The 18,182-nt window shown below is 39.7% G+C and overlaps 2 protein-coding genes across 2 annotated transcripts; one reads left to right on the top strand and one right to left on the bottom strand.

Moving 5' to 3' along the window:
- The first annotated feature begins 926 nt into the window (after window positions 1–926).
- On the top strand, window positions 927–6,170 carry LOC137734602 (uncharacterized). Its single transcript, XM_068473841.1, has 3 exons — window positions 927–2,673; window positions 3,728–4,167; window positions 4,319–6,170. The coding sequence occupies exons 1-3, from the start codon at window positions 1,192–1,194 to the stop codon at window positions 5,835–5,837; spliced, it is 3,441 nt and encodes a 1,146-aa protein (XP_068329942.1). The 5' UTR covers window positions 927–1,191; the 3' UTR covers window positions 5,838–6,170.
- Window positions 6,171–6,406: 236 nt separating this feature from the next.
- On the bottom strand, window positions 6,407–14,191 carry LOC137735074 (lysine-specific demethylase ELF6-like). Its single transcript, XM_068474445.1, has 7 exons — window positions 12,728–14,191; window positions 12,522–12,600; window positions 12,282–12,349; window positions 10,867–11,017; window positions 10,036–10,613; window positions 9,289–9,489; window positions 6,407–9,180 (listed from the first exon to the last, which is right to left on the bottom strand). The coding sequence occupies exons 1-7, from the start codon at window positions 13,887–13,889 to the stop codon at window positions 6,641–6,643; spliced, it is 4,779 nt and encodes a 1,592-aa protein (XP_068330546.1). The 5' UTR covers window positions 13,890–14,191; the 3' UTR covers window positions 6,407–6,640.
- Window positions 14,192–18,182: the final 3,991 nt, after the last annotated feature.

Consider the following 18,182-nt stretch of genomic DNA (forward strand, 5'->3'; position numbering starts at 1 on the left):
GTATGAAATATAGATTTTTGTACGACTACGACTAACCAAGAAAATAAACCAAAATACATTTAGGATGATCCATAGGGCCAAATTGTATGATAATTTAACGGAAAAAAGTATGTTTGAATTAAATTTGCTAACAAACTACACCATGAAGATTTAAATTCTAATTTTTTTTTTTTTACCGTAAGGCTATCTTCCAATTATCTTATCACCATTTATTTGATGAAGGCCAAAATTTTATTGTTATAAGGGACTGTGAAAGAATACGAAATAATTATAATAAGAGTAAATTATAGTGATGGTCTCTTAACTTTAACTCAATTGGAGCAATGATCCCTCAACTTAAAATCCATTACCATTGATCCCTCAACTTAAAATCCATTACCATTGATCCATCAACTCATCAAAACGTGTAGCTATAGTCCATAAACTAAAAATTCATTACCATTAGTCCCTCAACTTTAATCCAACTGGAGAAATTGTCACTCAACTTTAACCCAATTGTAGCAATGGTCATTCCAACATAACTTATTTTGACGAAATTCTGACGAAATTTACGAAAATGACCATAGCTACACCTTTTGATGAGTTGAGGGATTCCAATTGTAGCAATGATACTTCCAACATAACTTATTTTGACAAAATTCTGACGAAGTTGACAAAAAGAATCATAGCTACACATTTTTATGAGTTGAGGGACCAATGGTAATGAATTTTTAGTTGAGGTATCATTGCTCCAATTTGATTAAAGTTGATAAATCATTGCTACAATTTCCTTTTATAATAATTTACAAGTGATAAAATTTCAAACTCGAAATGAATAGATGAACACTCAAAACCCTCTTCACTAATATAAAATGAGAAAGAAAATTCACTACTAGTTGGAGCAGTAATTTATGCAATGTAAGCATTTTTTTTGGTCCCAAATTTATGGGAAACAATTTCTAATTATTCCCCAATTGATTAAAACCCTACAATTCCTAAAATTAAAAAATTATACGAGTGGGAAGCCACACTCTCACTCACGCCCCTCCCCAGCCACCTCTGCTCTAACCGGTGGCGCACTCGCCCTTCCAATCTCCGACCGAAAAATTTCCAAATTTCCCTCTCACATTTACCGGAATCACAGTCCCACTCCCGGACTCTCAGTCTGATGTAAAGCTCGGCAGCTCGGCCAGGTAGGGCAGCAGCAGAAGCATGACCGATAAGCCACCAGAAGCACCATCTCCGTCACCTCCGCCATTGAGGCAACTCTCTCCCCAAGATTGGGAGTCGTTAATCGACGACTTCCAGCACGGCGGCGCACGCCAGGACAGATGGACCTCCGCTCAGCCGATACTCCTCTCCCTCCTCGACCAAGCCCTCTCCTCCATCGCCAAGCGCGACTTCCCCCTTAAACTCCACGTCATCACCTTCCTCGAGGAGTTCTCCGACCCGCTATTCTCCACTGCCATCGCTAACGACGCCGTTTCCGGACGCAAAGTTCTCCACCGCCTCATCGAAACCCTACGCGCCCTGATCCAGACACCGCCCGATGGGGTCCACATCACGTTCGCTCTCAAGGAGCAGATGATGCTTTCCGTCACCTCAGTCGTTGTCTCTCTCGACGACGACGTCGTTTCGATCTCCACCGTCGAATCGCTGGTGGAGCTGCTATTAACGGTGATCAATCGTCCCAATCATGGCGTCGACCGTCAGGCGCGTGCCCTGGCGTGCGAGTGCCTGCGCGAGATGGAGAAAGCTCGGCCCTCCTTGCTTTCTGAAATCGGCGGACATCTCTGGAGCTTGTGCCAGAACGAGAGGACTCACGCTGCTCAGAGCTACATTCTGTTGTTCACCACCGTCGTTCACAACATCGTCGTCGAAAATCTCAGCGTTTCGATTCTCAATACGACGGCACCTTTGGTGCCGTTCAGTTCCCCGCAGAACGGGTCAGGTAAGGAGGGTTCGGGTGGGTTGAATTACAAGGAGCTGAGGAGGGCAATGGCTTTTCTGCTAGAGTGGCCGCAAGTGTTGACGCCGTGTGCGATGGTTGAGTTCTTGGCTCTGGTAATGCCAATGGCGGCGGCATTGGAGCTCCAAGCTTCGATGCTCAAGGTCCAATTTTTTGGGATGGTTTATTCGTCTGATCCTATGCTCTGCCATGTTGTTTTGAACATGTTTCCTAGGTTCTGGGACGCGTTTGATGGGCAGGAAGGTGACATTGCATGGAGGCTTGTGCTGCTATCCAAAGAATCGCAGCACCACTTGGTTTTTCGATTGCTGGCGGTGCATTGGTTGCTTGGTTTTGGTCAGTTAGTATTGAGAAGGGAAGTAAAGAACGTGAAGACCATTGTTGATATGGGTTCGAGATTCTATCCGAGTGTGTTCGATCCCCTTGCTTTGAAAGCCTTGAAGCTTGACCTTCTTGCCTTTTGCTCTGTTTGTGTTGATATCTTGAAACCAGAGAAGAGTGTTTCGGGCGAGGATGGTGAGGTGAATGATAAGTTGGTGGTGAAGTTGTTTGAAGATGGACTTGTTTGTGTATCAGCATTCAAATGGTTGCCTCCGGGAAGTACTGAAACCTCGGTGGCATTTCGAACTTTGCACAGGTTCTTGATTGGAGCTTCGTCTCATTCAGACAATGATCCTTCCACCACTAGAAGTCTCATGGACTCCACCATTTTCAGGAATATACAGGTAGTTTTCTCTCTTCCTCAGTCTCCATCTATGTGTCCTACTACAGTTATAAGCATTTGATATGAAATTTTCTGTTCATGGTTGAGGATATTTTAGGTTTGGACAACAATTAGTCCTCCCCTTAGCTTTGAGTTTGAATTGAATTATCAGAATTTTAGAAGGATACTTTTGCGCTGTTTTACTCGGATTACGGATTAGCTGATGTGTTTGGATTCGTCTCAGTTCTTGTTGAACATATATTATTTATTAGGAATACTACAAGAACCAAATAATTGTTATCTGCTGATATGATAGTGTATGCATTGATGTAATAGTTATATCTAGCAACTAAGAAATTTTGAGGTCATCTACCTCAATAGTTGGTGTCTAAAATTTGGGAAAACTGTTGATGCTTCTAAAACTAATAGTATTTATGTCTAATATATTGACATTAGTTGTAGCGACATTGTTTCTCCTAAAAATATTGGTTTTTCATAGATTTAGCGTGATGGACTTTTTGTATGGTCTTTTCCCCTTTTAAAGTATGAAGGATGATGTTCCTGTAATTGAGTTTTTCTTTTTTCTCTAAATCCAATATCGCCTTGGAAGTGTTCGCTATGCTTGATGTTAAATAAAAAGTAGTTGTAAGCTTTCCCTTAACTATTGCTTGTGACTTGTTAAGTGGTTGCATGATGTGGAATGCATGTCTTGGTCGCAATTAGATGTTAGAATGCTATGAAGTGATCAGTAAAGATCAATAGACATACATTTAATGTAACAGCAATGTGCCAGAGAAAAAGGTAAATCATTACTATTAGTGTCCGTTTGGCACCAGCAAGGATGTTAAAGTCGCTTAATTTCCCAAGAATCTGATCACGAGCATTTGTTAAGCTTTTTATGGTCAAGGAAAAATTATTTGTGTAAGATGATTTTGATTGTTTGCTTGTTTGGTACTATTACTTTTTAATCTTAATTATGCAATTGCATCACTGGTATTTAGTTCAGAGGGAAGTGGGAAGGCGTTTTCATCCTTGTGTCTGTGCCATTTTTAATGTCTTTAAATTTCTATGTCCAGGGGATGCTGGTGGACCTGATGTTGGAGTGTCGGAGATTGGTTCCTGTGGTAGTTGTTTTGACTGATCGCTTGTTGGGTTGTCAAAAGCACCGTTGGTTAGGAGAGCGCCTGCTTCAGGCATTTGATGAGCATTTGCTTCCAAAAGTGAAATTGGATTACAGTTTGGTTTCTTTTTTTCCAATATTTGATAGAATTGCTGAAAGTGATACAATTCCTCCTCGTGGATTGCTAGAGCTTCTCACCAAGTTCATGGCCTTCCTTGTTGGTAAACATGGCCCATATACAGGACTAAGATCATGGTCGCAGGGAAGCAGAGTTCTTGGCATCTGTCGAACCTTGTTGATGCATCACAAGAGCTCTCGATTGTTCCTTAGAATGTCTCGCCTTTTGGCATTTACTTGCCTTTACTTTCCTGATTTGGAGGTTCGTGACAATGCAAGGTATGATTAATAAACCTTCTTTTTCTCTTCTTGACTTTTTCCTTGAGAATCGTACCCTTTCTTTTTGTATGGGAACTATATACAATTTAGTAAGCTTGGCAATAGCCACGAGTAGCTGATGACATGTTGGTTCATTATGGTCTTTCTGCAGGATCTACCTTCGGCTTCTTATCTGCGTGCCGGGAAAGAAGATCAGGGACCTGCTGAATCTTGGGGAGCAACTCAGTATTTCACCATCTTCACATGCCAATTTCAATGTCCAGACTCCTCGCTTTTCTCATAGTCTCAAGAAGTCGAAGACCGTCTCTTCGTATGTCCACCTTGAGCGCATAATCCCCCTACTAGTCAAACAGTCTTGGTCCTTGTCTTTATCATCTTTGGGTATTGGAAGTAGTGATCCTGGTTACTTAGGAGGCGTCAGGGACATTGAACCCATAGTAGAGGATAGTGATATTGATGACAGTAGTGATGTCCAGATTGCACCAGAAGCTCAAGCAATTGATGACAATAGTAATGTCCAAATTATCCCTGAAGATCGAAGAATTGATCGACCACCGGAGCCATTGCGTGTGACGGATTCAAAGATTTCGGAGATGTTAAGAATACTGAGGACGCATTTCTCATGCATTCCTGACTTCAGACATATGCCAGGAATTAAGGTTAGACTATCATGTAGTTTGAGGTTTGAATCTGAGCCTTTCAATCGAATATGGGGAGTTGATTGCCATGCTGGTGGTTCGAATGAATTAGATGCCCTTCCCGCTATATATGCAACAGTGCTAAAATTTTCGTCCTCTGCAGCATACGGGTCCATTCCATCATATCATATACCTTTTCTTCTAGGTGAGCCTACCAGAAAAACTAATATACCTGATCAGACAGTCTCATTAGCTATTGTTCCTGTAGAAAATGCTTGTGGAGAAGAGGAACGTTATAGAGCTCATGTAACTATTGAATTGGAACCACGGGAACCCACGCCTGGTCTAATTGATGTTTCAATTGAAACAAGTGCTGAAAATGGTCAGATAATCAGGGGACAGCTTCACACAATCACTGTTGGCATAGAAGATATGTTTCTCAAGGCTATTGTACCATCTGACATCCAGAATGATTCCATACCTGGTTATTACTTAGATTTGTTCAGTGCTCTTTGGGAGGCATGTGGCACTTCAAACACTGCACGGGAGACATTTCAGTTGAAAGGAGGCAAAGGGGTCACTGCTATCAGTGGTACTCGGTCGGTCAAGCTACTTGAAGTCCCTGCATCATCCTTGATTCAAGCTACTGAGCGCTATTTGGCACCCTTCGTTGTAAGTGTGATTGGTGAACCACTTGTTACTACTGTAAAGGAAGGAGGAATCATTAGGGACGTAATCTGGAAGGATGAGGCCTCAGATTCGTCCCTTGATATTACTAGCTCCGAGACCAATTTTCATAGAGGCCCACTTCATCTTACATACGGTGATGATGCAGAGGAAAGGGACAGTCCTGTCAATACCCGCAAAACAAACATGGGTAGCTTTCTTATTTTGATATTTCTTCCACCAAGGTATCATCTTCTCTTCCAAATGGAAGTATCTGATGTTTCAACGTTAGTACGAATTCGAACTGATCACTGGCCGTGCTTAGCGTATACTGATGATTATTTGGAAGCATTATTTTTGGCATAGGAATTCGTTTATTTCTACCGTGCAAGTATGAAACACGAGGATTCTCATCGGTGTGCCTCTAAGGTCATTGGCATTTTGTTCTATATCTTCTCTCCATATTTATCCGTACAGAGAAGGGTAAAATTTTTGCACCCAGAATAAACTCTGCTGTAAATTCATCTCGAGTTATTTTACCTTGTATTCTTTTGTTGTGTTGAGAATTTAGATGTGCAATTTTGGGGCGTTTTTCGTTGTGTAGGTAGGATTTTGTAACCAAAAGGTTGAAGTAATTTGTAAGCTGATTCTTTCATTGCAATCAATAGAAATCTTGTTGGCATATCTACTAGTAAATACCTTGTGAATTTCAAATTTGAGCAAAACAGTGCTTTGCTCATTCATGCGAGAGAAACTTATATATGCGCGAGTTTCTCTTGCCTGAATGATCAGTCTCACGTGATGAATCATCTCGTGAGGAGGGAATCCCCGTAACTTGAGAATTCTTGTCCATTGAGGCAATAGGAGCGTCCGCGTATACTTTTGCACATCGAGAGCCTTTTGTAGAAAAATGAAATAAGAGTCATAAAAAATAATGACCTAAAACTATTTGAGTGCATTCAAATAATTTGGTGAACTGCAATCTACAGAAAAGTTAGTTCGTTCCTCACCTACACCTAACCACAACATCCAAAGATTACACGAGATTTTAACCAAGAAAACAAGAAAATTGTTACATGAGATCCTGAAGTCCTCTTTGACCCCATAAGCCCCTTCTGCTTATGCCCACATATGTTACAAAAGCCAACCTCACCAAATTTCCTGGCAGGTTAGCTCACATAATGCCCTGTTTTCCGGCGGTGACGGCTATAATCTGATACAAACCTGAAGAAGAGGCCACATCCCTCAACCTTGCACTGGTATGGCCGCTCTCCGGTGTGCACACGTATGTGCTCAGTGCGGGCCCAAGCCCACTTGAACGACATGGAGCAGCCTTTCCACGGGCACTTGAGGGGCCTATCATCGTCATGCACACGGCTGTGACTCACTGCGTACTTGTGGGAACTGAACCTCTTGCCACACCCTTCATGTGGGCAGCGGTTACGCTTGTGCAACATTAGCTCCGCCTTTGTTGCAAACCTCATCCGGCAGCTTTCTATGTCGCACCTGTGAGACTTCCTTGCGTGTTCTTTCTTGGGAGGAACAGGAACATCTGAAGGTTTCTTCACCTTCTTTGTCACCGGTTTCTCCTCCACCTCTTCTTGGATGTTGTCCACCCCACTTGTACTCGTTGCATCTTTCCCAGCCCTTGGTCTCAACCCCTCACACGGCCCTCTAATAAATCTATTGAATTCGAGGTTATCATCTATTATTTGCTCCAGTTCTCTCTTTCTTTTTCTTCCCATTTCAGGACTTGGTGCAACCACATTTGAGGACCCGATGTTTTCCATTTCTTTATCATGTAGAGATAAGCAAACCTTACCACCATTGCGTAAGTCTGGAGCAGCACGAGGCTTTCTTTTAGCTCTAGAATATGTTTGGATTGAAGGAGATGGTTGGCATTTTGAAGTATCTCGACTAGGAATGAGTTCCTCACTACCATTTGTAGTACGATTTTTCCACCCTTCATCCAAGGCGATAGAACCACTGATGTTTATTGTTTCACAGGTCACTCTGGGAACCTCAAATTCTTCAACCAAGCGAGGTGTGGGCTGCATTTCTGTTTCTATGATGAGACTAAGTATGGGTGCCTCTATAGCTTCATTTGTAGTCTGGACTTCTTGCTGCACTACAGTGTCTGAAGTCGCACCATCATCTGTGCCTTCCACAGAAGAGCCTCCCCTTGGCACTTCAGAAGATTCTTCCACTGAGATACAAGGTTGAATTATTTCCATTTGTGTCACTGAAGTCAAGACATGTCCCCCCCCACTCCTATCTGCAGTTAGAAATTCTTCACTGCGAGAAATTGGACCAGGGCAAAAATCCGCTGCAGCACAGAGCTCTCTTGGAGCTCCAGAAGTTCCTTCCACCGAAGCAGGAGAGGGCTCAATTAGTTGTCTTCGAGGACTTAAACTGGGTTCCTCATTTTCTCCTTTCGCAGTCTTAATTTCTTCTGCCAGTTCGAATACTAAAGATACATCATCATTCGAGTCTTCAGCATTATGGGAACTACATGGAACTGGCGCCTTGTCTTTACTTCTGTTGGTAGTTTCGATTTCTTGCTGCACTTCATCATCCGAAGTCATGGAATCACAAACTTCATTGCTTATGCAAGATTTCTCCAGGACTGTATTCACCATCTGTGGCTCAGAACTTGTAACAAATGAGTTGGCAGCACATAAGTTTGTTGTCTCAGCAAGAACAGATACGCCAGCCATAACTTGGGACTGCCCTTCCGATACTAGATTACAATATTCACTGGTATTGCTGATTTTTTCCATTTGCTGCTCCTCTATTTGCATTGGAACCGTTTCATCAGCTGCAATGACAGGTGGAGTAGCAGACTTTCCTTGACTGGCTTCTTCAAGTATCCTCATCTCATCTTGCACATCAGAAATATTCCTTGATGCAAACTTACAACCTTCACTGTTCATGTTTCTTTCTTCAAAACTGTGATTATCAACCTGTGCCTCAACACTACCAGCTATTAACGTAGCAGTGGTAAGTGTATCTGCAACTTGTGAAGGAGTAGAGTACAAACTGATATCCCTGGTTGCTTCAGACATCTCGACAACAGGATACATTTCAGACATTCCGCTTGACGCAGAGGAATCAAATCTTGCACAACTGCTCGTGGAATTCCCATTGTTGCAAATGTTGCTTTCTGATGCCATTCTACTATCTTTACCACCAACACCTGTAGCAGGGTGCCCACAGACCCTACCCGCTCCTGTAGAACTCCCTGCTTTAAGCTTCAACTTCCTTCTTGAATATTGAATTATTTTTTCTTCCCTCTTGAAAGAGGTCCCATCTGACCTTCCACACACCACTTCATCCTTTTCCTCAATGTTCTCACATGGTTTATAATCCACTGGTTGATTAAGCTTTTTAGAGCGAGATCTTCTTGATTGCCATTTGACGGCCAGAAAATCTGAGCTGGGACTTTGTTTGGAGAACAAACCACCCAATGTCAATGCATGCCGGACTTGCTTCAAGGACGAATTCTTTCTGACCTTGACACAGTAGTGTAGGTTGATACCCAACTTCGAGGTCCAGTCTTCTCCACATTCATCACGTTCATCATCAACAGCAAGCTCTATCAAATTCAGATCTTCCTGTGATGCATTATCCAATGAAACCTCATTATAATTGAAAGAGCAACCAATCTCCTCTGCAATTGCTGCAGCCGGGGCCTTTATTTTCTGATAGTCTGCAGAAATTCAAATAGTAAAGCATCAACTAACAAGAAGTAAAAACAACTTTGCAAATTAAGAGAGTATCAAATACTATTCAATACTATTCTTCTAACCAATCTTACCAGAATGGCAAATTACAAGCATGTTCGCTCCACCTTTGCACTGCAACAGGTCCACAATTTCCACAGCATGCTCAAGGCAGAAACTCCTTGGTCTCAGAAACTTATTAACAGTATTCCAACCCTTTTTTAGATTGTCTGCAGAAGGAATTAGGGGATCTTTCGCAGGTGGCAAAAAGTTGGGAACAGAAACGAGGTCCTCTTCTGCAGAGCAAAGAAAATAATAGATTTGAAAATTTGCTTTCATGAAAAACACCTGGAAACAATGTATAACTCCCCAGTTCCTACTACTACTCCACAATTGAAAAACTTTAGAACATTAAGAAGCTATGAACCCCATTTACATGATACTATACAATACAGAGAACGACTAATAAAGTTGACAATTAGCTGATTCAAGGTCCAAAATCAGAAACAGAAGCAGCAGGCCGTAAACATTGTGCACAGGAAGATCCCACAAATTAATCACAGAAGCTTCACAACTGGAAGTGTGAAGAATTTGAGGCAGTTCTTAGTACCCCAATGTCAAAACCTATACAGCTGACGGACAGAACATCACTAGACTCCCAAAAGACCTGAACACCATTATATAGGCAAATAGCTATTTTTGAGGGCTCCGATACTTTAAACTGTTAAGCTATATCCACTTTGAATTTTCTTTTCTCTCAATCACTAAAACTAAAACTAGGAAGTTAATTGTGAAAACCAAACACATGAGCAATGAAAATATGTGGATTGAAATTCCTATACCTGTAACAAATCCCATGACAGATGCATGACAGTCTGGAAACAAATGAGAATTTTCAAGTCCTGAAATGCCAGGGGAACCTTGAGCAGTAAAATTCTCAGTTTGCAGTTTCATTGATGCTTTCTCAGATGGTTGCACGACAGACATAAATGGAAACCCAAGTATACCACAAGCCACACATGCCAATGTGCCTGAGTCGACTTGAAAGTCCCGTGATAAATCATCACTTCCCAAATACAAATCATTCATATTTTCCATATACAAACTCATCTCGTCAATCAGCACTTTCTGATCATTATCGTAATTTCCACACTGAATATGGGTAGCATCTTCCTTTGGATTCATATCAACAGCAGCACCACCACCGGGTGTTACGGAATCTTTACTTGTATATGGAAGTAAATCATGGTTCCATAATACTGCGTGGTAACTTGATTCTTTTCCAAGAAGGACAGACAACACATTGTTTTCCTTTACTATATCTTCAATAAAAGCCTTCTTCACTGAAAACTCCTTTTCTTCCTTTTGCCGATCTCTCCTACGCGAACTTCGCACACCTGGTAGTAGGGACCTTGGCACCCTGTAATAATAACAAAACCGCAAAAACAAACATAAGCAACAACTGCAACTGGCTGGCCTAGTTGACAACTTTATCAAGACAAGCAAAGACACAATGCAGTTCTATCTAATTGAGGCATAGAAGAGTAAATACAAGGGAACAACTTTATCACAATCACTATTATCCATCATCAAAGAACAAGTTCCAAAAGCAGCATATGACATACTGAGACTATCTTGTGCTCAATGTAGTTTGAATAAGATGTTTAGCTGACCTCGAAACAAAAGACATGGTCAAGAGGTATAGCAGCTGTTGATGGGAGAGCATAGGAAGGTAATTCATAGCAGCTCTACGTACTGCAGCTTCTTTAGCTACTTTAAGCCATTGTGGTGTTCCAAAGTTAGCAGCTTCCCCACAGTTAAAACCTATAGTAATCCATCAAAGACTCAAGATGAGCAACAATGCTGAAGAGGCAATAAAAATTTGTTTCAAATAACACAAGAAAATTTATGAAAATGGACTTGCAGACGAAAATGGGAAACATCATGTGCATGCAGAAAGAACCATGCCATTAGTACCATATAAGCTATGATTGAAACAATTGAATACAAAAAATTTTATTGCAAATTTGCAATTATCAGAAATTGAGTTTAAATATCTGCAATAGAAATTTGTTTTAATGGAAGAGGTCCATGACTTTGATTTTATCACAAAAGAATTAGGAAGAAAAGGTACTAAGGCACAAGTCCTTATCAAACTCATGTGGACTGAAGACCTTCACATTAGCAATCATGAGAAATACCAAAAAAAAGCCCGATGAAAGGAATAACGTTAACACAAAAATTGGAAAATAAAAACATGGTGTAGTTTTTGTGCAGAGTTAAGCCTTGACCACCTCCTGTGTATATCATCTATAAATCAGGACGAAAGGAATATGCTACAGCCTACATGAAACTGGGAGGATACCAACGCAACTAAAGCGTTAGTTATTTCCATCAATCTGGGGTTTAGCTACTAGGATTCCTTTATTCCGTTTAGCCATTTCCAAGGCCAAATTCTCTGATAATGCAAGAAGAGCATTACGGGGGAATATTTAACCTCTTTCTATAGTCCATTTATCCAAGGCACCTAACCTCCACTCTTCCTGATGACATAACAATCCAAGGTACTTCCTCACTTAAACTTCCAACTTTGTCTTCGGTACGTTTGAACTAATAGCTCAACAGAAAAGTGGGATAAAGTTTTCCAGATTAGTTGGAGGAGGTACTGTATACTCTCACTATAATGTAAAAGTGATACGTGCTTATGGCTCTGGATCAGCTCTTATGGTCAATAAATCTAAGTTAATAGACATTACCAGAGGATAAATTATTTGAAGCCTTTTGTCATTTCTGTTTCATCTATGGCTATTCAAATCAAGTTCGGGCTCAAAGGGCTACTTCTATCACAAAGGAATTGAATCCTTTAGGTACTTACCCCCCTTTTCTTGTAGGTTTGATAGATATGCCCTATTCTTTGTAGAACTTCTATACCCTATGTTTAGTGTCCAATGCACATGAAATTTCTTTCTGCAACAAATGCCAAGTTGTAAGCATTTACAAAGTAAAAACAGGGTTCAGGCCAAAATGTAAACACTATCATATCCACCACTACGATACCGATAAGTAATAAACAATGTACAGTAATTACCGTGGCTGAATCCTACATGGTAAGCCCTTGGAAAAGTCACAACAAATTCACCAGAGTTCTGTATTAACCTAAAGAAGAAACCAGAATGAACAAAATTAGAACATCAAAAAGACCCAACCCCACAGAGACTCAGATCCACAGATCAAATCTGAACATTCAGTATAAATAATAAATCCTCAACCGAGTTAACATTATAAATAAACAGTAGAAGTAACAAGAAGGGGCAAAAGAAAGACCCACCTGCAACAAGGAATCCCTGCTGCAACAACAGCCTCAGGTGAAATTAAAGTTGTTTTATTGCCCAATAGTGAGAGAGCAGCTGGTAATAAGAGAAACTGGACCTGAGTTACAAAAAGGCTATGGAAGTAATAACAATAAACAAATGCTCAGAAGCTCAGAGGCTTTTAGTAAACAATGAATGAACAACCATATAAGAATTCACATACCTAGGCGGTCAAGATTACTACCAAACGCCTCGGTGCGAATAAGTTCCTCAAAATCAAATGCATAATCGCCTGGAACAGAATACCAAGTCTTTGAAGATCCAGTGTGAAGAAAATTCATACTGTGAAGCTCATGATCTTCAACGTGCCAAGCAAACCAACTGAACAACATGCCAATGTAAACCATAGGAGAAGTAACACCCGGGATATCATCGGGCATGAAACGAGTAAGTGAACCAGGTGAACGTGCAATCACTTGTAAGTTCCAAGGACTGTTTGAAAGCTTCCAACCAGCAGTACCTTCCATATCACAACATGAATTTGGATTTTTTTGCCTAGATGATTGGGGAGTTTCATCTGCTGATAATATTTCTGGAGCAGTAGATAATTTGGATGCCTCTAAACATGTATCCGAAACATTCCTACGAGTAGCATTCTTAACTTCCTCATTATGGGAGTTTCTTTCGCTGATACTGATCATTTCACCTTTCTTGCTATCAGAGTTTTCATTTCTTCTCTGGTAGGAGTTCCTCTTCCGCCTCCGCCTGTGAGAAGAGCGGAATTGTCCCACAGGCTCTTCAAAAGCAGACCCGGGCACATCATTTGCATACTCAATATATATTGGCTTCTCAGAAGCTGCCTTCCAAAACATTTCCTCTATACCCAATGGGGTAACCTCCCTAATTGAACCTAGCATGCTCCTTGCAAAAGCCCTAGACTTGGTTTCAAACTGCTCCAAAGTATAAATTTCTCCACTTTGCCACACTTGCTTATCAACACCCGAAGGCGGATTCTGAACTGCTGCCCCTTTCACCTTTTTCACACTCTGACCCAATTCTTGGTGTCTTGTGGTAAAGACTGCCCTAGCCTCCCCATCATTACCACCATCCCCAGAACCCGTTCTCATCGGAGAACAACCCTCTAAAGAATTTACATCACTACCCAATTCTGGACACTTCAAAAGTGACTTATTCAAGTTGCTAAAAACATATCTTTTTGAGGGTTTTGGCAATGGTGGGATAATCTTGCAAATACCAAATCCACTAGCTTCCTTCTCGATTTTCGATATGTAAGCAATCGGGTCTGCGAATTCAGTATGCGTCGGCCGGAAGACGGGTGCCAATGGCAACCCTTCGAGCCAACTGGGTATTTCAACATCACCCATTTATAACCAAGATTCACATCCGCAGCATATCCTACTATACAAGCTAATGGCACATTGGTTTTCAATCACAAAAGCATTGTTCTTTGAAGTTCCAATACCAACCCAATAACCAAAACCCTATAAGTGCAAAGATTTGTGCAAAATTTTGACAGAATCGTAGAAATTCAGAACCTGTAAATTCAACGAGACTGGTTGATACGCATACGATTAGCCTTCAGAAGCAACAGCCAACTGCAACTGCAAATACAGAGAGAAAGTAGAGGAGAGAGAGAGAGGAGAGAGAGAGGGAGGAGAGGAAGGAGAGAGAGGGAGGAGGGAGGGGGGGGGGGGGTGGTGCTTGTCTAGGTTTTGAGCAACATTCTTGAAGCTGAGTCTGGGAGAGGCGGGACGGCTAAATTGCGCGGCTAGGACACAGCGCACGAAGAGTCACTGTTATTTTCTGGCCGTACGACTCGGATTGGGATGGGGTCGCGTTGCGGTTAGTTTAGGTGCGACTTGCACATAGGCGCCATTTTAGCACGAAGCCGTCCTAAAGCCAAACATTAGGCTGGAAAAATGAGGATGATATCAATTTATTAAGCTCATAAAGTTTATAGAGTAATCACACTTTTATAGGGTTAATATAATTAAAAAAAACTTTATTGCCTATCTACGAGAATAAGAACGTCACACAAAATTGCATGAATCATAGGGTATTTTATTATGAGTCATACAAAAAAGCTTTGGGTTGAGCATAGACTAAGGCAAGGGATAGGGATCTCAAATAGTCAATTCAGGTTTATGTCATGATCGACTATATGGAGGCAATCTATCTTTTACAAAGATCAATGGAACGATATAGAGATATGCAAAGTATTTGCACATGATTTTTATAGATTTGGAAAAAGCGAATGATAGGTTCCCAAGAGAAATTTTTTTTTTTTGGATTCTAGTGAAGAAAGGAGTATGAGTAGTATATATCCAAGCAATAGAGAATATGTATGATGAAGCAAAGATTGTAATAAGAACTCATGAAGGACAAACTGAAGGCTTTCCCATAATCATATATAGGGTTACTCCAAGCCTCAACTTTAAGTCCTTACCTTTTTTGAATTGGTAATTGATGAGTTAACGGAACATATTCAACACATGCAAATAACAAGTGCCTCCAGGAAAAATATTATAGGATGGCAATAAGGCCAGCGATGTTTCATGGCACAAATGTTAGGCGGTCAAGTATCAACACGTGCAAAAAAAGAGTGTAGCAGAGATGAGAATGCTTTGCAGGATGTGTGGGCACACGAGAAATGATATGATTAAGAACGAGGATATCCGACGTAAAGTAGGAGTTGGCCCAATTGAAGATAAGATGAGAGGGAATCGATTAAGGTGGTTTGGATATGTGAAACCAAAGACCTACATATGTTCTGGTTAGAAAATGCGATTATGAGATAGATGGTCAAGGAAAAAGGGTAGAGAAACACATAGGAAGATTTAGAAAAAGACCTTAAGAAAGACTTGGAGTACTTAGAGCTAATAGAAAATTAGACGCAGAACCGAGCGTAGTGACATTTTAGAATTCATATAACTAATCCCATTTAATGAGATAAAACCATATTTTTGTTGTCGTTTATATAATACTTGCAGCAGTGACCACCACATTTAAAAAAATTTATAATAAGAAATTAAAATGAGATGAAGATAATCAAAAGAAATTATGAATTGTGGAGAGAGCTAGAGTTTATAGAGAAAAGTTAAAAGAGTTATGAGTTAAAACTTCTATGATCCACGTCGTCGATAAAAACAAGTTACCAAATTTTTAGCTTGATCAAATTACATGGCATTGATATAGCATTGTTTCAACATTTTCCATATGATTAAATCCAGTTCCAATCAGAGAGTAAATAAATTATCTAGTCTTTTGTCTAATCCAAATGAAGGAGGAGAGGTGACATATCCAACTACACTTCCTTATTTCTGTAAGAATGATACTATCCATAAACTTATTTTTACTTTATACACACCTCTTGTTTAATTATATATTTTGATATTCTTTTATTCATTCAATTGGATAGTTAGAAATTGAAATAGTGTGTGAAAGATAAAAATGCATGCGTGAGTTGTGCAATTGATTATTAACGGAAGGCAGCATGGGCAGGGCCAAAGGAGCTTAAATTAGTTAACGATGAGAGAGGATCCTCGCCGGATGTTCCAATCACATTCGTTCATTGTACATTGTATGGTCATTTTTCATCAGCTACTATTTATATTTAATTTTAAATAAAAAAATTTACAATAATTTCTAATCGCACGATGTACAATAAACAAATGTTAAGGATATTTGAAATCCTTACAAAGAGGATCCAACGAGAATCCTAACTGACTCGTTAATGATAATCTGCAGCAAGGTTATCTCAGAACAGAAGTACGTCAAGATCATGCATGGAATATGTAGAAAAATAAACAAGGACAGTACTTTCTTCAAATATCAAGTCGACGTGTTTCACTACGTACTACTTATATAGCTTTATTTGGAAAGTGAGGGACCAAGATTATGCAATCGTTGGGTCCAATCATGCCCAAAAAAGTATAAATAAAATGATAAGGATTCATTTGCACCAACTTTGTTCTCTCTTTTGTTTTCATAGAATTCAAGTCATTCACCATTTGCGAAATGGCTCGATCTCAAGATTTTAGAGAGATTAATCAGCGGATTACTCCTAATTGTACAAAATTGTTATTAAATTGCATCAAGTCACGGGCTTTTATCACAAAAATTTTGTTGTAATTGTTAGTGAAACCACATAATATAACTTTATATTTTAATTTATTAATTTTTATATATGCTATTCTTGTATGCTTGTCACTCTAAATTTTTTATTTTGCAATCCAAAATTTTTTATACTTAAAAAGGAAAATACAATTATCAGAAGTGCAGAATGAGATTTTTATATTGCCAATAATAATTATGTAAAATAATCACAATTCAATATATAGTGACAGATTAAATCTCTCCAATTAAAATTCCGACTAATGAAATCTCTCACATTTAAAATAATCACAATTCAATATAGTGGAAGAAAAAAATGTTATTAAATGCTAATGTGTCCAATTTTTTAGAAAGGAAAGTTGTTTGTTTCTTTCTTTAGAGTTCTTTCTATTTCCTGCAGATCATAGTTTTACTGATATACAAAAATAACTCAATAAAAACGTTAACATTATTTTTGTACAGTGAAAAACTATGATTTGCGGAGAAATAAGATTAATAACATCTCATTACATGAAAGGATGCATTTATGTTAATATGTACATCCCAGAAACCCTAGAACTTAATACGATCATATCCATGATCTGCATCTCTAGCTAATTACAACTACCACGGAATATTCAGCTACCCTATATTTCTTGGTAATCAAAAAATAATTCCATGTACGTAGTCACATTATTGACCAACTTAAAAATTAAAAGTACGTAAATGAATCTAAAAACTGCAAGTACGTACGTATGTATATTGTACTTGCAGTTGAAAGGTACAATATCAATCATAGGTTGTGCTTATTATTCCAGATCCAACCACCATTCCCAGAGACCTGTTTGCAGTAATTCTCACATGCAATCTCGCAGATGGGAATGTTTGCGCCTTCCTCTTTCAGGCACACTGGCATGCATGGCTTTGCACAGTCTGAGAGCGCTTCACTTCCCTTCATGCTGTAGCTGCACACCATAACAACTAGCAAACAGATAACAATGGCAGGAATTTTATTGGTTTTAGTATTGGCCATTTTGGTCTTTTAAAACTGGGTTTTTATTGGGTTTTTGGTATGATTTGTGAGGGAATTGGTCGACTTGGTGAAATATTCAGTCTGCGAATAAGAACTTGGATGTGGGATTGGTTTATATAAGGGGTGGGAAGTTGCGCATGCTTAGGAAAGAAAGATGCACCTATGGTTTAGGTGGTTTGGAGCAAAACATGGTGATGAAAAATGAGGTTGGGGTTAGAAATTAGGGTCATATATTTTTGGTTGGGCTAAAGAAAGATGGTTAGTTTTTTTTTTTGCCAAGAATCGAGAGGTTCAAGTGCGTAATACTATTAACACTCCTCGTTTAGGTTCTGACTCCAAATCGAACTAGCAAAATGGCCACACACTATGTGGAAAATAATTATGTTTTACTATGATTTTATAATTACAACAAAAGAAGTTAAAATTCAAAAGAGAATAAATAAGATCCCCAAGCATAAATAAGCGCCACCAAAAAAACTAGTGTGCTCCTCTAGTCTTCCATGGTGTTTTCTTCTCCACTTGTTTCGATTAC

This window comes from Pyrus communis, chromosome 5 (genome assembly GCF_963583255.1).
Source record: "Pyrus communis chromosome 5, drPyrComm1.1, whole genome shotgun sequence".
NCBI classification, from domain to species: Eukaryota; Viridiplantae; Streptophyta; class Magnoliopsida; order Rosales; family Rosaceae; genus Pyrus; species Pyrus communis.